Here is a 20,615-nt window from a genome sequence, read left to right as displayed (position 1 = left end):
AATTAAACTTGTCAGATTAATGCAGTGCATACAAAAAGACAAAACAAAGTTTCATAGTACCCAGTCATAACACATTAATTTCTATGCAAAGCTTTGGTTACACACACATACATGTACATAGGTAACATGTAGTCATTGACTTTGTATTCATCTTAATAACACAAAAAATACAACAACAACTTATTAAGTCTTCTTCTGTTTTTAATGAGGACTTGAATAAGATAGTATGTTGTTAACAGTTTGAATTCAGTGTTGAATTTCAGAAAGCACAGAGTTTAAGATCAGTTTAGGCGTCTTCCTTTAAAAATAATAATCTGCTCAGCTGTATACCTTTTTGTATGTGGTTTATAATAACTTTAATCCACATTGGATTAAAAATTCAGTTTCTGTCTGTGTCTTTGTGTCAGTGGCCATTAGCCCGACCTCTAGTTCCAGCATCCTTCATATGACTCAGTTTGTGGCTCCTTTCCTCTGGTGAATCACTTTCGTCTTCCTCTTCATCACTCCTGTCATCACCTTTAAGCTGCACATAGAAGATGCAGAAATGAAAGTGAACAAAGGACAACAACAAAACATGACACAGATCTTACATAGTTTTTACACATTTCTTTCTTTCTCAGAAAGTCATTTAGATTCCCATGTAGACACACCTTGCCACAGATAAGCTTATAAACCATTTGTGAAATGAGGAGAGCCCAATACAGGTGGAGTATCTGTAGAACCAACAGCATGACGTTGAAGAAGTAGTAGCCGAAGAAGGGAGCAAACTGCTCCAGCGGGTACACCCATGTACAGTGGATCAGCCTGTTGAAGATATATACACATAATACTGTATACTTACATATCGTGCCAGTTATGAATCATATCACATCCTTGAATATCAAATCCTTACCAGAAAGGAAAAATAACAAGTCTTGTCACAATGTAGATGATTGTAAATACCACAAACAGGGAGTTAGCTGTCAGGTGCCACTTAGCATAGTTGAACATTTTTGCACACTGTGAGACAGAAACAGGGAAATGTATCAGCTTAAATAATAAAAATGCAGGTTTTTTTGTATGCATGTAATAATTACAATATACATAAATAACAATACACTGACCTCTAGCGGTATGTCTGCAAAGTCATGAACTGCCATAACAAGAGTGCCAATCCGGATGTAGTTTGAAATCCAGGAGAAACTCAGAAGTGTCATTGTGGCTATGTGATGAACCACCTGCTCTTTGAAGTCCTTTACACACACATGCAATAATGCGTTAAATAGCCAAATATAGGATTAAAATACATAGCAATAAACATAATTTATGTATTAAATAATCTATAATTAAATAACAATAATCTTTACACTCACTTTCCGTTTCACATCAAATGTGATCCTGAAGATCAAAGACAGGTAGAAGCCCATTTCCACTAGGTAATACCAGTATTGAGATGGCAGCATGGACTAAATGGACACATGCAGATGCTGATCACTCTGTAGACAATCATATTCTGCAAGTCATTGTAACAATGGCAAAACACTTACCTGTTTCGGGAAGCCTGCCCAAACTTCTTTCAGATTATAAAACCAAGGTTTCTACAGCAATCAAAAAAAGGGAGAGGAGTTTAAGAGGGGTTGGAGAATACCCTTGAAAACAGCAACGAGTATAAATGCTGGTCAGCGAGCTTATGCATGTTGTCTGCTGTGTCGGCTGCCAAAGGGTGGGAAAACCTCTAAAGCACAGAGACAAGATGAAAAGTGCAACAAAGCTTTTCAGGTTTAGGTTTAGAAACACAATGACAAAATCAAGAAAGAGACATTTCCTACACCTGCAAACGAATCGATCTGTGCATTAGAAAGTGACGCAAGACACAGATCACATAATTGAAATCGTTCCTGTAGTAAAACTTGGAAAAAATGGCAACACTACTTACATCATAGAGGGCTAGGACTCCGCCAACAAATGCAAAAAAATAAAACACACCTCTCCAACTGTTGACAGACAAGAACAGTAATGTAATGTATTTATACATCAACGCGTCTTCTCACATCGTTGCAAATAACAAAAAAAAACAGACACACACCTGGCCTCACAGAACCGCTTCCGAATCCCCGGTCGCTCCTGGTTCCTCCGCCTCCTGAACCAGACTTGAACTCTCCTTTCTGGCCAACTGGTCTTCTTACACAGAGACGTCACGTCAACCTGAGACACAAGAGAAATGTTAGACTCTTTCCAAAGTTACACACTATTGTTACACTTTACTCTCAGATAATATGACGCAACACAAAATATTCATAAAAAAAAAAGGAATATATATATATATATTATATAAATAAATAAATATATATATATATATATATATATATATATATATATATATATATATATATATATATATATATATATATATTTATATAATATATAAATATATATATATTACGGGTATGTCTTCATACCTGTGATGGAACCTGTCCTCGGCTGCAGAAGTAGTTTTCCAGGATGGCATTTGGTTCTGCTTTCCGACGCACACTGTCCCTGATTCCCCAAACATTAGCCAATGGTATGGCCAGGTACCTACAAGAGCACATAATCCACATTGAAGTAAATGCATGTGCTGTATGTTCCACATCCAACTGCATAAGAAATTACATTACATATTTTGAAACCTGCCGTGCATTGCTAAACTCAATGGCACATGAATCTTGTTGTTTATATTCTCACCTCTCAAACAGATATCTGACTAAGAGCAGGCAGAGTGCACAGGGCAGGGCAGCGCAAAGGTGAGAGGCTTTAGCATAGACACGACCTTCACTGTCCTCCAAATCAGACCAGGAGACATTTCGGGGCAGCCACAGACGCTCCCACCACAGCCACTCACCAACCGTCTGCAACATGCTGCTTGAGAACACAGGATACATTTAGAAATTAACCAGAATAAAAGTCTACTTGTTTCCATGTAGATTTTCAGACATGAATGCACCACGTCTGCGTTTTGAATTGCCATCTTTTAGTTTTCTACTGCTCTGTGACAGCACAACAGTTCTGTGACATAACAGAAGTGAGAAATGTGGAGAGGAAGAAGTGCAGCAGATATCAAAGGGCGAGACATATAAAAACAGGGTGAGGAGGAGTTCAAGGAGGCTAACATTAGAGAGAAGTCCTTTGTCATGTGGACTCTGCCCATTATGCTGTACAGATAAAATACCTTGACAGGTTAGAAAATTGCTTTCAACATGTGCAACCAGAGCTGTCAGTGTGAATAAGCATAAATAATCATAAACATTTCCTGTAATACCTTGATTTACTCACTGTGATAGCTAACATAATAGCGGTGTGTCCCTAGATCTCAATGTTAGTTAATCAGTCAGAATATGGAAACGAACATGCATACCTGCAGGCAGTGTTGTGCTGACAAGTTCCTACAGAGGAGAGGAAAGCTGTGGTAGAAAAGTAGGAAGCTGATACAGAAAGAGTGGGAGCTCAGTGAAATTAAAGTAAGATATCGTGGGAAACCCAACCGGCCTCAGCCTACAACCTAATCTCGATTCTGGTCTACAAATGCCTGAGTGATTACATCCTCTGTGACAAACCAGTTAGAGAAATCATCAGTGAAATTACATGCAGATGGTCGTGCGCACACACACACACACACTCACCTTCAATATGCCCACTGCAAGTAGTGGTGTGTTTTCCAGGGACCTAACTGTGAAAATCTGTTCACACAGTTCATATAAAGCACCTATCTGCACAATAGTGGCCCTGTTAAATCCTATATGTTCTTTAAGCTACTGTGGAGCCATTCTTCAAAGACATTATGAAAGATAAAAAAAAAAAAAACAGAATATATTTAAATATTTACTCGTAAGCTAATGCTTTGCCGGCAGAAACAGACAGGCATACATGTGGTTGCTCACCTGTTTGGAAAGAACTAGATCCTTCCCTCCCACTCTGTCTGTGCGTCTTATGGTCCCACCCTTGTAGCTGTGGCACGTCCTGTAAGGTAATGTTAGCTCAGCACTGGGGACCTCCTAATAGACTTTGGAGCATTTGCATTTTCAGTTGTAAATAGTATGCTGCAGCAGTCATCTGAGTGTGGGATTGTTTGCCTCTCCTCACCTGCATGAATTCCTTTGGAATGCTGGGAAGCCCCCACAAAGGCCCCATTCACTGGTGGGTCAGGGGAGGTGGAGCCAGTGCAGGTTATGGATAGAGGAGAAAAAAGGAAGTTGCACACAAAACGAGAGAGAAAGAGTGTCAAACACACCAGATAAGTAGCCGCCTGAGTTAATGACAAACATAATACAAATGGAGTGACCTTGGTTAATATTCCTGCTCAGTTTATATTTGGAAAATGTATTTCCATTAGTTAATAACGATTACAAGGTGTTTCATTTTGCAGAAGATCAGTGAAAATGTCAAGTTTGTTGTTAGGGACACAAAAATAAAACCAATGCAACATGCAGCATCCATATCGGAATGTAGGACACCAAATAATTAGTTGGTGTTTCATCACATACCACAGGAGGGCAACAGAGACAACACCGTTGGCCTGTGAGTGCTGATAGTGCATGCCAGATTTAGATTTATTATTGATATGTTATCAATGTTGATGTGGTTGTCATGTTTTGCAGCTTGCCAGACTGACTAGAGTTACATCTGATTATGTGATGGCACCTCTCAAATCATATGCATGGCTTTGGAACCTAAACTGCATTAAACAACTTCAACTTTCAATTTTCACCTTGTCTTTAATTATTCAAAGTCCCTATGGCAAAGGTATAAAGACGGAAATACATTATAACAGGTCTACCCCATGATTTGAGAGTTCATAAGGAACACAGATATCAAAAATATGTCCTTCTTTTATTATAATTTTACATTTTTATATATCAAAACCTCTAAAAATATTCTGATCTACAAGAATAACTTGATATTAGCTGTGCTGTATATATCACCATCTTCCTCTCGTCTAAAAGGCAGCACCGCTGCATGTGTGGAACTGAAAATAACAAAGAAGCAGTGGCTACTGAGCTGTGGTTGTGGGTAAAAACAAACCAACAACAAAAAAAAAAAAAGTTCAAAAGTTCCAGTGGTGTTTTTGTTGGGCATGAAAAGAAGAGTCCCAGAGCAGTCTTTCTCGGAATTGTCCTTGTCAGGATCATCTCTACCCTGCTGAGTGGTATCTAGATCTGTGTGAAGATTAAGAGGATATAAAGAAGGTTCAGTTGATCTGGATGGTCTGTTTGCAGACCCCAGGTATTATGTTAATACAGAGGACAGACAGAGGGGTGAAGCTCCAGGCACAGACAGAAGAGGCTAATCTGGATAGTCCTCCCCTTCCCCCTGCCACCCTCTGGGTCTGTCTCTTGCCTTCCAGCTCTCCTCATACTGGTGTGTTGCGTTTCAGTTCACTGGGGGAGGGGGGGATGCAGTCTCCCAGCTTCATAAAGCTGGTGGAATGACTAGGCTTGGTGTAGTGCTCCTCAGGACCAGTTGGTCTTTGTCGTGGCGGCAAGGTGAAGCAACGGGCTTTGCTCCTGGAGCGTGGCTTTTGGTGTGGAGGGCCTTTTAGCACAAACAGTTCAGTGGGGGAAGGAGGGCGGCGGTCTACCAGCTTTGGAAAGCTGGTGGAATGACTAAGCTTGGGGGAATGCTCCTCAGGTGCGGAGGCTCTTTGTCGTGGAGGTAAGGTGGAGCATCTGCTTTTGCCCAAGGAGCGTGGTGGCTGGGCAGGAGGGCCTTTTAGAGCAAACAGTTCAGTGTGGGATTTGGGCTCTGGGAACTCCAGGTTGACCGATGGGGACTCTATGGGAGATGAAGGTGACACCAGTTTGTTTGGCGAAGAGACTCGACTGGATGAGGGAGATGATGAAGAGCCCAGGGGAACCAGAGGAGTAAGTGCTGCTGTGTGCGGGAATTTCGTGAGGCTGGTGGAGTGGCTGGGCCGTGGCAGGCTGTAACAAGCTTCAGCCCCTCTGTGGCGCGAAGGCAGGGTGGAGCAGTGGGTCTTTGCCCTTCTGCCTGGCTCTCTGGGAGGAGGGGCAAGAAGTGAGAAGAGCCTAGTGTCAGTATCTGATGTTGTGATTTCAGACCTGGATCCCTTCAGACTCTGGGATGATCCTCTTTTAGAAGATGGAAGTGTGATCTGGTATTTCTGGTTGGAGCCTGAGCAGAGAGGTTCTGTATCTTTAGCTGTGCTTGATGAAGGCTCCTCATCTACAGAACAAGAAATAGAGGGATTATTCACATGATACATTTATTTCATCTTAAATTGTACAGCAAATCTAAGAGATAGCAGGTCCTGTGTAATGGGATAGATTTGATTTATTTCTCTCACCTAACAGGCCCAGTTCGCTCATGAAGGAGTCGAGATCAACACTAAAATCTATCTCATCGGCCTTCATTTCATTTTTGTCTTCATTTATTTGTTTTCCTTCCTCTTTTGCTTCTCCTCCCTCTTGCTCATTATCTCTCACTCCATCCTCTTCATTTATTTCTCCATCTTTTTCCTTTTCTCCCTCTCCTATCCCTTCGCCCATATCATCACCTCCTTGTTGTTTCTCTCGATCTTCTTCGACTTCTTTAAACAATGTCTCAACCTCTGGATCAGCGTTGTTGGTCTGTCTGGGTTCATTCAAGTTGATCTCAACGCCCACTTCTTTTTCCTCCTCCACATGCTGGTCCTCTTGTTCTTCCGGTGGTGCCTCCACCACAATTTCTATGTTGGTAGGAACGCAGTGGATAGAGCGTTTGGAAGAGCGAGATTTGGCACATGCTTCTTGGTCGTGATTCAGCAGAAACTCCATCAACACCGCGTTCTCTTTCTTAAGCTGTTCACGCAGAGAGAGTGGCACATCTGGGAACATCCAGGCAACCAACATGCTGAGGAACATTGCAAGGTTCTATAGGGAAAAACAACAATGATCACACATGATGATGATCACATTTAAAAAGTATGTTGGTAATACATTTTTGATCTAGTAATTAATAATAGGTTACATTAGCTATAAAACAGGATAAATGATCTTCCTAGGTCCTTGATCTATAGCATATGTGATCATTTTATATTTCTTTTTTTTTAATAGCCTGGCGATATGGCTAGCCAATAACACACAAACTACAATTTCCATAATGCAATAGCTGCCTTAATAAATAATAGGCCAACTGCGGTCAAAAACAGAGCCTTTCAAAACCATTGGGAGGCTGAGTATATATATATATATATATATATTTTTTTTTTTTTTATTGACACAAACCTGTGTGTCTTATTTGTGGAGCTAATGTGACTGTAATTAAGAAATATAATCTAAGAAATTGAATGTTTTGATTTTATTTTCTTTTTTGCAGCATGTTCATATTTTAAATTTGTATAACTTCGCCAGGAGATATTTTTATGGGGAGCAAAATATTTTAAGTTATTTGGGAATAATATTGTATCCTGTCTGTTTCGTTTCATATTTATGATCATTTATGATTATGATTATTTATGTTCAAAAACCATTTGAACCGTCTGTTCAATAAATGTTTATCCTGATCGGCCCACGACCTAAAGTGTGCTTTGAGGTTTAGCCCCCTGATCTATAGGAAAGCACCGCTTTACCATGTTGGTATCAGGGTGATACTGACCTTATTAAGCTCATTGGGTAACAGCCAGAAGAGACTGATTTACATCAGCATTAGGAATCCAATTTGTCAGTGCCACCAAGGCGATTCTTAACACATTTCTATGTTTCTAAAACTAATCTAAATTTTAAAAAAAAAGGTTTTTACAGGAACATAATCTGAAGATCCTATGGAGATTTTAAATTTGGTAATAGGAGAACTTTGCTATTTACTATAAATTCTCTTGAAACCTGATAGCACATGTGTCACCAACAAAGAAGGGCAGTGGTGAGGAAAATATTAGGCAAACTAAAGTTTGTTGACATATGGGACATTGGGGCTTTAAGACATTAACGAAAACTACAACTGTAAATATCTTTTCACACCTGAAAGAATATTACAAAGGCCAGCTTTGCTGCCAGGATAGACCAGTACTGTTTGGAGTAGGCGTAGGCATCTGGTGCCCATGGTGGGTCTCTGTAGTCCTTATACCTGAAAAACACAGATAGCGTTACTGTTAGCAAGGAAGAACCTGGACCAACATGAATCATTATGATCAGATAATGTAAAAAAAAAAAACATTAATAAACTAATCTGCATCAATAAGCCCTGCTACATGTCACATTTTACAGTTTCAGAAAACTCTGAACAACTTTGGGTTTTAGGTAAAATAAGAGTTAAGCTGCCACATTAAAGGACTTACAGGAAATCCCTGTAGGTGAAGGTTAAGAGAATCACTCTGACCTGCACATGGAGACACCAGTGTTGAGGGTAGTGATGGGTGCGCTGCCCAGTGGGAAGTTGCTGACATTGAAATAGGAGAGTGAATGCTCTGTGTAGCCATTCATGGTGCCATTTACACTATACATGTATTGGTACACCATTCGTGGAACAAACTCTGACGTGAAGGAGATTACAAATGCCTGAGGAGATAACAAGGAGTGGAGATGACAGTAATTCATTATAGTTTGCCTGTTACCGCTGGCACTTCAACTGATTATTAGCTATATTCAACTGTACGGGATAAAACTTCTTATTCATTCACGTCAAACTACTTACTGCAAATTGTTTATCAATTTACTTAAACATGCTGAGTCTTGCTCCCTGACAAGAAAGCATTATGAACTGAATGTACTAGGGTTGAACCATAATATTCTTCAGCCAGTTTTCATATATTTCTGTAACTGAATTCTATTGTGATAAAATTATTAATTTATTGTGAGTTCTGTGTGTTAAATGTTTCAGGAAGATATGGCAATACTTAAACTTGTGACTTAAAATAGTTGCTGTTTGCGTACCATCTCTGCCAGAGGTCTAAGGTTATGGATACAGTAGACATATATTCCCACACACACACACACTTACATTGGTAATGACAGAGAACTTGCTGATTCCACAGAGAATATTGAACCAAATCCCTGAAGACAGCATGTGCATGAAAAGAGACAAAGTGGGAAAGAGAAATGTGCCCATTCGTGTGTGTGTGCGTGTGTGTGTGTGTGTGTTATAGTGCGTATATTTATGTAGGAACAAGACAGACAGACACACATGGAGACAAAGAGACAGAATGGAGGGACAGGGTGGAGTAAAGGAAAAGAAAGTGATTAAAAGTTCCAGGAAAAGATTATTTCTCATTCACATGGAGACTACATACATAACAGAGGACATCCCCTCTCATGATCTGTACCTATGTCTTTGCACCTCACAGCGTCTGGTCGTCGGATCTCAGTGACAAATTTTGCAGCATCAAGGCGAATCTCAATGACATTGTTGAGTAGGGCAAATGCTGGTGCAAGTGGGAATGAGGCCACGAACAGAGACACAAACCCGTACTGGATTACTGTAAATATTAAGAAACACATGCTCGATTAAAATAAAAAAACTGACATTGTGTGATCACAGCAGAGAGAGCAGAAACTGAGCAACTAAAAACAGTGAGCAAAAGAGACTCACCCATCTCCATGTATTCTGGGCTAACACCTTCAAACGGTTCAAGGGTGAAATCTTTGTCAAACTGTTGTCTTGGCCTTTTCTCTTCTATGTCATTGTCATCATCTTCTCCTGCTCTTTTCTTTCCTTTTTGTTCCTGCATTGTTCTGTACATCTTTTTCAGCTTACTACAAAAAAACATAAAGTTGTCATAAACAAGGAGGTTTGTAAAAAAAAATTACATTTAGAAGTTTTAGAAGCGCATAAACATACGGTACAAGGATCTCGAACACATTGTTTTGGATGAGCTGCTTTCCGAGCATAATCATGCTGAGCTGGATGCAAAGCTCAATGAGGCAACCTGGTGGAGCACACTGTTGGATAAAAACACGCACACTTACTCAGCACACACGTGGACATGTACTGTAAACATACATAAACAATCAAGTGAAGTAATCAAACCTACCTCTTCCATGCGATAGTCCTCAAACACGTAAACATAATCACCAGGTCGTCCAGAAAACCTGTTTGAGGAGACGACCAAGTTACAAATTAATGAAAAATTAAAAAAGACATGTAATGATGAGACATGAATAAAGTAGGGTTTTCTAAAACACACACACACCTGCCCTTGAAGAAGGCCACATAGAAAATAGGTGCAAAGGCGTTCATGGATTTGAGAAAGAAAGACTTGAAGATCAGCTTCTCTTCATACTCCTCCTTAGTCTTAGGAAGTTCTGTTAGAAAAGAGACAATAATAAACTATAAAAACAAAAAGGAACTCATGCTCAGTACCTCTGACAATCACTCTTTAAATCTAGCTTCAAATCATTTTTCTTTGCTGTGTTTTTAATAAGGTAGAAATTTGTTGTGCATAAGAGCGACAGCCATCAGTCTGTGAAACACAGTGTACCCAGGTCGGTCAGCCACACAGCGATCGCTCCATAGACCTCCTCCAACACCAAAACCACCAGCATGTTGAGGACGATGCCTGTGGTGGTGACAGTCATCCTCACGCTGGCCTTGGCTTCGGGATCAGGGTTGAGGGACCACACACTTAACATGCAGATGCGGTAAATTGCCACCCCAAATACTGCCGAGAAAGTCACGAAGGTCTGAAAGTAAGCAACACATGCACACGACATTAAACAAGATTCTGGTGTAGAGCAATATTGGTTTATAATAATAATAGAGTAATGCTATCATGTGTCATGTGTATTTTCTTCAGATGTGTATTATTTGCCTGATATCCTCTTTATTACAGTAGTCATGGAATACAATTACAATGTGATGTGACATCATTATAAGCGCTACAAAGAAAGTTAGAAAAGTGAGAATATAAACAGAGCACTAAGGCCGTACCAGCAGTAGCAAGGAGGACACATTGATGAGATAACCTGACAGGTGATCTTCTATGTTCAGAGACTCTGGTTCTCGCTGAAAGAAAGAAACACACACACAGACACCACTATATGCTTTAGTGCAAATACAGTATGTAATACACAGTAATGCTGGGCACGTTATGTTTTTTTGCCTGGCAAGTGAATGTTTGCCAACTGAAAGGACAGAACTCTCCTCCCCTTCCTCCTGTCCCTCCTCCCTTTTCTCTCCATCCGTAATCTGGGCTAATCTCAGGCAGGTAAGCAGCTTTGGACTCAACCACTCACAGTAGGTGAGGGGGGTTTGGTTTTTACTGTACGCACTGACTAAAACATACACTCTCAATCAGTCTGAAAAAACTTTATAGCAACTGAGAACCTCAGACAGGCTGCAATATTTGTTTGTATAGCAACAGTTTGTTCACTTTCACTTGGTGTAATGTAATTGGTAGAGTGAGATTATCCACCAGCAATCACTATGAAGGAAGAATCACCTCAGAGCAACAGCTCTGCCCTCACCACCCCAGCAACTCTGTGTGCATGTAATGTTCTTTCATACAGTGCAATGCAGTGATACCTGGGTGGCCAGCATCTGGTCTGTTTCTCCATCTACCCCATCCTCAGCTTTAGACAACTGCAAGAGAGTCGTTAAACACATGGAGTAAGAACAATTTATCAGTGTAACTATTTGTGATGTAAGACATCTTTCTGAAACACACTCAGATACAATACCTTCTTTTTAGACTGTGCTTTTATCTTTGTTTTTTTCTCCTGCAAAGCTTCTTCATAGTCGGGCCGCAGCTCCTCCTGCAGGAAACCAACATACAGACGCATGAAACACATGACGGGATTCATCAGGCACAAACTGTGAAAGAGTGGTTCAGGGAGGATGTGACATAAATCTTGTGACATCGCAGAAGTTTACCAAAACAACGCCACAGTGAATACACAATCTATACTTATCTATCTAATCTATATTTTCTTCACTCAATGGAACTGAATATGCTTCTTAGAAATAATATAGAGAAAATGCAAATAAGCTGATGATACATGCTCATTGCACATTAGCCCTACAAATCAATTGACAGTACAAAATGTTTATTTACTGTGAAACTATATAATATTAGCATTTTCGATTTTCAGCCAGTTAAAGAAATTCACTAAATACATTAAAATAAAAAAGAAAATCGTCTTAGACCAGATCCCTGGCTGCATCAGTGTGGCTACTTTTAATCTAACAAAACTTGCCCACCTGGACTCGTTCCTTCAGGCAGCAGATGCAGAAATAATTGAAAGGCAGACAGAGAGGAAGAGACACATAAAGACAGAGCATAAGAGAGAATAGGGAGAGCGAGACTTAAGTTAGGCTTGGCAGTGTTTACAGTATGTTACGACCCTGCTGAGTCATCCATCCTGCAAGTGCACTACTTTGAGGATAGACCCATTACAGCCCTTCACAGGGCAGAGGGCTCTGTTAGTGCATACTGTATGTAAATGGATGGCCATGTGGCTATATATATATATATATATATATATATATATATATATATATATATATATATATATATATATATATATATATGACTATAACCTAGGCACCAAAAGGAGATGTGAAAACAGGTAGTAAAAAAGTAAAAAGAAAGACACAAAGAGATGTATTATACCCACAATGCAAAGTGGTAAAAGCTGTGTCTACTCTGAAATGCATGAATGTATGTAAGTGCTTATCACACAGAATGTGTACATACAGTACTCCCTCTTGAGTGTGTGTCAGTGTGTCAGTACCTCTTCATCCTCGAAGCTTGGCAGGTCCCATGCATGTTTAAGACACATCTGTCGTCTTTTCCAGTGCTCAAGAAAGCAGGCAGCTAGAAAAAGACGTGCACAGGGAATTTTAAAAATAAAAGGTAAAAAACTATTTACATGAACAGTATTCAGTACTCATTCCAATAGTAGTACTATCACTTGAACATAGTGTATATGTGATGACTTTCATGCATTTGTAATAACTTTTTTAAAAACCTTTTGCCATCATATCTTGGCAAGGGGCTGATATGATGAGACCAAGTTTCCTGTGGTTATGTTGACTGAATAAATTAATGAAGTGCAAGTGCAATTAATGCAAATGCCTAGTGTCTAGGAGCTGGTTAGTTACAACATTTTACTGTGTTTGATGTGTCATTATCAGGGAGAAATATTAAAATATATTGTTACCCCACAGCGACATGAAAATAGCAAAGAGAACAGTGGCTCCATTGTCAAACAGGTATGAAGTTCGGGCTAGTGAGCACACAGTATTCAGGCGCCAGTAGTCACACACTTCATCACAGAGCGGACACATGGTGATGTTCAGGTTGTCATCGCATGTCTCCTGACTGAAATATAAAGGTGTGTCAAAGTCAGCTGTAAAGGACAACACAGTGATATTACAATATCATTTTGATAAGCAAACATAAGTTTGAAGAGTCTGAATGTGCTTACGTAGGCACATTGGAGTCCACAGTAAATATGCCATACAGGAAGACAATGATGCCCAGCACAGACGGGGGGATAAGCAGCTGAGTGTACACACCCAGCCAAGCAAAATACAACCCAATCTGCTCTCCAAAGTATTTCCTGTAAAATAAAAGCAATTTATCAACCAGCTAGCTGGTGTCGCAGGTTTATACAGCAGCAGTGCAGGGCATAAGGATGCTTACAAAGTCTGCTGACCAGTTGGGCAAAACCTTCCCTTTAACCAGCTCATTGTTCCAAAGTCGTGGCTACTCTTTGTTAAATATCCAGTCTTATATAAATCCTTAAATAAATCCTATGTTTTGATTGTCCCTTGCCCTTTTCTTACATCAGATAAAATCAATTGTTCCCCTTTAATACATAAAATCACTCACTTTTATTCTCCTTGGAGTAAGGCGCCTTTCCATTTTAGAGCGTTCATCTTTTACAATCTTTAGGCCAATGTGTCAAGTTTACATGCCACAAATTATTAATCTCAGACAAAGTGCTTCTCTATACACTCATAAGCCTGTGGGGATGATAACTTCAGAATCTGTAATATAATCTAGAATTAGCCAGTACCTGATCAAGTCCACAGGCTGGTATTTATGCATGACTCCATAGTTTGCCCACTCTTCGTGGAGGAGCTGAGGGAAATCCAAGTGCATAAAATTAACAATTAATAAAAATTAAACATTAAATATACAGGGCGACAAGAAGACATGCATAGCATCTATGAAGTGTTTTCAAACAAAACAATATCTGTTTGGATTGAGACTATACTTTAGTATTGACTGGTATGAATTAACACAAATTTATATGTTGTATAAAGGAATAACAGTGAAAAACATAACCCCACATCTAATGATTTCAGCAGAAAAGACTGCACCATCCTTAAAGACTCTCTTAGCAGTAGTAGTGTTGTTTGAAAAAACATTTGTCCAGGGCATTGAACCTACCTGTCTGTCATTTCGCTGATCTTTTCGCCCTCTCCTTGTGAATGACCCCTAAAAAAAAAAAAAGACCCGCTCTTTAAATGAGGTAGGCATCCTGACACGTCATTGTACAGTAACGACAGTAACACTGACATTATAATGTCATTGTTACTGCAGATAAGGAGTTAGAACAGGATTCATAGAATAGTTGGATTAGTATTATTACAATTTTTATTATTTATCAGTCAAGATGTTTTACTCACATCGTGCAAAGGGAAGGCAGAGTCATAGACACCCCGAGCCAATAATGAGTTCATGCCTTACGACACAAAAAACAGTGAAACACATTGTTGTGGACACGGTTTTGTGACTGATACAGATACACATGGACAGTCTTGACATCAGAGTGACATCATTCACACGAATAGTTTGAAAACATAGAATAAAAGACCAAAAACAGGACCTCACCAGTGGTTTGGCAAGTCTGCCTGCAGGTGGTGCGTGAAATAATCTCAGCCACCTTGACACAAACACAGCAAAGTACAAATCGTAAGTGAGGCCAAATACATATACACAAAAAAATCTGTAATATAACCATATGATGTAATTAAACTCACTATTCTGCTGCGTGTTGCGTTGTCAAATAATGTTTCTGTTGACTTGATGTCATACCTGCAGTTGCAAAACAAATGTGAGCATTATTAATAGGCCGGTGGACCAAAGTTAAGATCTCCGACCAACGGCGACTCCCAAAGCGAGTTTGAGTTTCGTTGCCGTTCCAATAATATGTGCACATGTGATTGTGACGCACTCACAGATAGAGCTTGTCTCTGATGAACGGATGTTTGAGGGTTTTGTGGTGGATTCGTGTCTGTGAGTCTCTGTGCACGTCCAAGTCAGGGACATCTGGTTGAAATGGTGTGTTGACCTTAGTCAGAAAGGAATCCCACACTCCGGCAATGCCTACCGGTTTCCGTAACTCACACTTCTGCTCAATAAAATAATAATCAACATGGTCAAAAATGTTATTTCAAAATGAAGATGAACGACCGGGTAGCGGCAGTGACTGTGTTAAAGCGCTGACCTTTTTCACAGCAACTTTGATCTTCTGAAGCTCTGCTTCACGGCTGAGGATTGGCCACGGGATGTGTAGCCGAATAAATCCCACACCATGTGACCTCTACACACAAAAAAACACACACACACACAAATAAAACATAAGAAAAATATATACGTTACTTTAACCACCACACTCGATTACCAACTAGAATAAACATTCGAAGTTGGTACCACAGGATGGATTAAGTCTGTATCTGTGTCCTTCACTTCTCTTTGCATTTAATTGGTCTGGCTACTTGTCCTGAGGCAGCCAGATGAGCCTGCTCTAAACCTGTAAGTATGCTGCTTTGTGTTATAATGAGGATGTTTTGTAGGAAATCCTATTATTTCAAGTCCAGAAACTCCAGATCCTCGAAAATCAGTGCAGGTAGGGTTCAAGAATTATTAAAGCACAACAGAGTAGCCAGTTAACAATCTTTAGAGTGCGGAAGGTGACAAGATATTATTATCAGGCTTCTGGTCCACTGAATGACAACTTTTATCAGTGATCAGAAATTGTCCAGTGTCAGAATTTGAAATTCACAGTTAACAGCTTTTGCACAATAGTCCAAATAGTTAATGTTAAAATTAATGAAGACATACATAAAGACATCTGCAGGAGGTGAATCTTGATTAAAAGGTTCAACATTGTTTTACCACTATGAGGGATATTATTTCCAGTCTGGTTACAAAAACTAACTGTGTATCAGCGTGTGCATCTGTATCCGCCCTCTGTTCTGGCCATCGTTGTCTTCCTAAGTGTCCTTCTAGCCATTTAATCAAATGCATTCATGTGCCAGCACAACAACTCTGAGTGGTGGATCACTCTCTAATAAGGTCCTATAATAGGGCTTTTGGCTTTGCACCTGTGACCAGCTGTTTTCATTCTCATTTCAAGCACACATAACATAACCACATACACAAATATGCACACATGTACGCACAGAAACAGGCACAACACTAATGCAATGCACTTGCAGATACATAGATGACAAAAATATACTGTACTTCCTACTCTTATTAGTGTTGTTATTATTATCCTAGCATACCACTGAAATGAATAATTTAATTAGAGTGCAGGCATGACCTCCAGCTTCAAGAGACAGTCTGAGTCTTATCCGCAATCTGTTTGGTAGCTGTCCAATCACAGGATTTGTGATCACTTAGGGACTGATCTCAGGCATAAATGTCTAGCTGCAGGTGTAAAAACAATCACGGTTAAAGCACTGCAAAGGTTGATACGCACCTCTTTATCGCGCTCTATCTGCAGTCCGGCTTCCAGAAGTCCCGCCTCAAATTCCTCCCTCATTAAAGTTTTGTCCTCCTCAGACAGCTTTGATTCGTCTCCATCTCCCAAAGGTGCACCCCCCTCCCCAGACTCTGTTTCCCATCTGCCTGGAATTGGTATTGGTATACTTCCATTGGATGCGATGGAAAGGCGTGCTTTGGATGCCCTCCTTTTTTTGTACTTGTAGCAAAGGACATAGTCCACTTTTCTCTTGCCATCAGCGAAAAAAAGGCCAGGGCCTAGATCAATGCCGGACTCCTAGCAAACATACACACAATTAATGGTCTAAGTGATGAGGCTACATCAAGGGAATTTAGAGAATGATGTAGTGTAAGTGCTGTAGAGCAGCTTTATTTGTGCCAGCTCAAGGAGAGGAGTGTGTTTACATTCAGAGGAGACCATACCGGTGGAGGAGGCTCGTCATTATTATCAGGGGGGTTGATGGGGCCTCCATTGGTGATGTCGAGCCCAAGCCCGGACAGCGATCGGGCCAATGAAACAAGCTTCGCTGAGTGAATGGACGATGACTCACTCATTTCTGTGGTGACAGACAAATGTCCTTGTCCATTTCATCTCTCTGTTGGTGAAGGACAAAGAAAAACTGAACTTAAGTATCTAGATGTTGGGATGCCTTATTGTGGTAATATCCATCCAACTATGAGAAGTTATTTTCTTCCTGGTTTAACAGGAATGATTTTTATTAGTCATTATCAATTAATTCACAAGAATAATATCATCGCTATTTAGAAATCAAAATAAAATGCTTTGACTTCAGTCCATTTAATCCTGTGTTGATACATCAGGCCAAGTTTGCATCTTCAAATCGTGTGAAAAATCCCAGAGCGACGACTCTTTTAGGGTGAGAGATCAAATCTAAACCAAAGTTAAGCTCTCGTGTCTTTCTTTTTTTCACACAACTGAATGTGTGGGCTCAGATTAAGCTCACACTGCAATCCAAGCAGCATGGTCTACAATCTGTTGGGGTAAATTGGTCACTGGGTTCACGCTTTGGAGCTAAAGAATGAAGTGGTAAAATACAGCTGAGTGCTTACGACTCTACTAGAAGCACATGTGGCAGCACATCCCCAGACCTTCACAGACATAAATGAAAAGCAAACAGTCCACAAAATGAGACTGTTGACTCTCCTAATATTTGTATACTGCAATTAATCAGAAAGGAAGCTGTTTTCTAACCACAGAAAGAAAATAGATAAAAGAAACTGACAATATTATGCAAAGATTTGTAAGATCTTTATCTTTTTACATTATGACTCCTTTGCCATTAAGGAATTTGTTTGTGTCATAACATTAATTCAATTTACACTCAGTAAAGACACTTCACTCCACTTTTCATTGCAGTGTTGCAGTTTTTATTATGCAAAATTGGAAAGGGCTATGTTTTAATTATGTAAACAGTATGACGCCTAAATTACTTAAAAAAACAGTTAAACATGGAACTTATTACATACTTAGCAAGTTCTATATAAAGAATCATCTGCATCTCATGAAACATTCCTACTCATAGTACTGTGCTTTCAATGTTTCCTCCCTTGCCAGGCATCTGAACCTTTTGAAGCGTGACACACCTGTGTAATAATTAAGGTATTACATTTAATGGCACATGGTGTTCATCTTTACGAGTGAGAGGAGTGTGTACAGATATCGTCCAAAGAAAAATGTATACTACATGTGTAAACAGAAACACGGTGGAAAGTCATTTTACATACAAATACACCAACACTCTGCACACCTGGACACTGAACACTGAACACTGAACACATATTGAGGACTTTAGTACTCAGTCTCCTTACAGATGCCCACACATCCATGATAATCCTAGTTTGTTATGTGTTAGCGAACACAGAGCCGAGATAGAAATGGAGAGTAAGTCACTTAGAGTTCAGCAGGTCAGATAGACTTTATGTAAATTATTAATCCATCAGGACACAGGGATGTTGGGATCAGTGGCTCCCAATCTTTTGGCTTGTGACCCTCTTAAAACAAAGTGATTTCTAAGTGTGAGCCATCATTACGTGTTATGGGCTTTTTGTAGCCAAAAATCTGCGAGCAATTCAGCCTCTGCTAGGCTGTTCGATCTGAATGATTTTAAAAGGCTTCGATAGCTCCATAGGTGCCACTGTGGTTTAAATATGTTACACTGCTCATGCTGCCCAATATGCAGGTTACAGTCATTTTCACTGACAGACGAGCACGATTATTTCCTCAGTTTTACTTTGCTTATAATGAGAACAATGATGCAGCATAGAAACTGTAAATCATTTATTTTTTAGATAAATTTTAAAGTATCTACTAGTAGCACTGCTAGTCTGTTGGGTTGATTCAAAGTTAAACGTCTCTTCTGACCATGTCTCATTTTAAGAAAACATATTGATCCAAAAATACTTTTATGTTGTTGGGTAAAAGAATAATAAAACAACTTTTACTAAAATGTAAAGCTTTTATATCATTTTTGCTATGTTATTTTTTTCCCATTACATGTTTTCCATATAATGGGAAAAAGAATACAAAGACATAACCTCAGTCAGTAATGGATTCTGCGATGCAGTAATTATATTACATATTATATGTTAGATACTCATCTTAGACCATGTTGTCTTTTATTTTCTTCTTATATTTCATTCATTCTTTACATTTTTATATTCTACGTTTTGTATTTATTTTAAATCACTGAGACCTATTTGTATACCCTCGTCGTTGCCTGTTCACTCTGGAGTCGGCACAAAGAGGAGTGCGCAAATGTGTCCAAGTGTGCGTCGCAGCGCGGGGCTTAAAGCCCTGTAAGCTTGAGGGTCAGCTGCGCCCTCACACTAAAACTGACGGAGCAGAGGGCAACAAGAGAGCCGTCCATAATACTGCCGTTCCTGGAATACAGCAGATTACACATCGCTAATTTTAACAGCTGCTTGCTTCCTCCTGATGCCATAACTGGAACCATACAAGTCAAGAAAACATGCGCGCACACTTAAGACCAACATTGTGTGAAGTAAACAGACTCAAAGCACCAAACTCTGACTTTAGCAAGTGCCCGTAAAGATAGAAATGAAGACACAAATATGAACAGTGCGGACTACATCAAACTACTTCGCTTCCATTTGGACTAATTAAACCCGTCATCCGACAAATACGCGTTTAATTAAACGCTCATGTGCGCAACAGTTGTGTGCGCGCAGTTGGTCCGATGGTAAGAAAACGGGCTCAGCACCGAAACACAGATCAGTGCAGCCACCACAGGTTTCACACCACGACAGTTGTCTGGAAAGTTCCGCTTTCAGTGTGAAGTGTCGTGTTCACCGAGCAGCCGCAGTGCAAAAGCGCAAAAAGATGCTGCGTCAAAGTCGACGACGGGAAACAGAAACAAGACGATAAAGCTGCTAAAGGTCAAGTGCGCAGTGTTTTTTTTTTATTATTATTATTTTATTAAACTTCAGATCAAAAAAGAGTAAAAAAGGGAGACTCACCAGTGCCGTGGGGGATTTTTTTTTTTTCGCTATGTAGATGGATGATAAGGCGTGCGAGGTGCGCCGGGCTGAGATGGTGGACAATCTGTGCGCGCTCCCGGAAACCCTGGCTTAACACGCGCGCGCACAAGGCGGCTAATTCCCTGGCCGCTCCATACGGAAGGTGTGAGGCACATTACACATGTGTGTGTGTGTGTGTGTGTGTGAGAGAGCTTACAGATGACGAGACTTGACACCGAACATCGCCTGCCCCTCTGTACACATGCTCCTCAGATTAAACAAAAATGAATAAATAAATAAATCATAAAGCCACAAGAATCCACAACTGTCCAAACAAGTGTGAAGATAGAGAGAGCAGGCCAGAAGACGAGGTGAAGAGTGAATGAGCCTGATCTATAAACTCCAAAGACTAACAGGACAAACAGGAAGC

General features: G+C 40.0%; 2 protein-coding genes across 3 annotated transcripts; both read right to left on the bottom strand.

Moving 5' to 3' along the window:
* Positions 1-217: 217 nt before the first annotated feature.
* cers3b (ceramide synthase 3b) lies at positions 218-4,166 on the bottom strand. Of its 2 annotated transcripts, XM_026365764.1 has the most exons (12): positions 4,099-4,166; positions 3,897-3,975; positions 2,704-2,877; positions 2,439-2,556; positions 2,066-2,184; positions 1,916-1,973; positions 1,527-1,577; positions 1,353-1,445; positions 1,104-1,232; positions 893-999; positions 651-804; positions 218-523 (listed from the first exon to the last, which is right to left on the bottom strand). In XM_026365764.1, exons 3-12 carry the CDS (start codon positions 2,874-2,876, stop codon positions 404-406), a joined length of 1,122 nt encoding a protein of 373 aa, XP_026221549.1. In that variant the 5' UTR covers position 2,877; positions 3,897-3,975; positions 4,099-4,166; the 3' UTR covers positions 218-403. The 2 variants fall into 2 exon arrangements, with proteins under 2 accessions (XP_026221549.1, XP_026221548.1); XM_026365763.1 differs by lacking the exons at positions 3,897-3,975; positions 4,099-4,166 and having other exon boundaries at positions 2,704-2,916.
* A 774-nt stretch (positions 4,167-4,940) lies between these two features.
* Positions 4,941-20,277, bottom strand: LOC113165935 (anoctamin-1). Its single transcript, XM_026365748.1, has 29 exons — positions 20,186-20,277; positions 17,111-17,283; positions 16,665-16,964; positions 15,405-15,500; positions 15,136-15,308; positions 14,938-14,992; positions 14,789-14,840; positions 14,584-14,639; positions 14,345-14,392; positions 13,968-14,032; positions 13,374-13,508; positions 13,107-13,267; positions 12,678-12,760; positions 12,145-12,156; positions 11,625-11,699; positions 11,470-11,526; positions 10,876-10,950; positions 10,427-10,628; positions 10,139-10,250; positions 9,980-10,037; positions 9,787-9,887; positions 9,538-9,701; positions 9,272-9,424; positions 8,950-9,002; positions 8,329-8,507; positions 7,971-8,076; positions 6,320-6,884; positions 5,787-6,198; positions 4,941-5,606 (listed from the first exon to the last, which is right to left on the bottom strand). The coding sequence occupies exons 2-29, from the start codon at positions 17,240-17,242 to the stop codon at positions 5,366-5,368; spliced, it is 3,921 nt and encodes a 1,306-aa protein (XP_026221533.1). The 5' UTR covers positions 17,243-17,283; positions 20,186-20,277; the 3' UTR covers positions 4,941-5,365.
* Between the last annotated feature and the right edge of the window lie 338 nt (positions 20,278-20,615).

This window comes from Anabas testudineus, chromosome 6 (assembly GCF_900324465.2).
Source record: "Anabas testudineus chromosome 6, fAnaTes1.2, whole genome shotgun sequence".
Taxonomy (NCBI): domain Eukaryota; kingdom Metazoa; phylum Chordata; class Actinopteri; order Anabantiformes; family Anabantidae; genus Anabas; species Anabas testudineus.
Note: the sequence above shows the minus strand (reverse complement) of the source record. Positions and strands in the feature narration are given on the sequence as shown.

Bases quoted from the DNA above. Each gene is read 5' to 3' on its own strand.
- cers3b (XM_026365763.1), bottom strand. From the start codon at position 2,900: ATGTATCCTGTGTTCTCAAGCAGCATGTTGCAGACGGTTGGTGAGTGG. The intron at 1,578-1,915 runs GTAAGTAGTGTT...TGATTGCTGTAG, and splicing joins GAGTCCTAGCCCTCTATGAT to AAACCTTGGTTTTATAATCT. The intron at 805-892 runs GTAAGGATTTGA...TATCTTCAACAG, and splicing joins CTTGTTATTTTTCCTTTCTG to GCTGATCCACTGTACATGGG.
- LOC113165935 (XM_026365748.1), bottom strand. From the start codon at position 17,242: ATGAGTGAGTCATCGTCCATTCACTCAGCGAAGCTTGTTTCATTGGCC. The intron at 13,509-13,967 runs GTACTGGCTAAT...TTTATTTTACAG, and splicing joins CAGCCTGTGGACTTGATCAG to GAAATACTTTGGAGAGCAGA. The intron at 6,199-6,319 runs GTGAGAGAAATA...CTTGTTCTGTAG, and splicing joins GAGCGAACTGGGCCTGTTAG to ATGAGGAGCCTTCATCAAGC.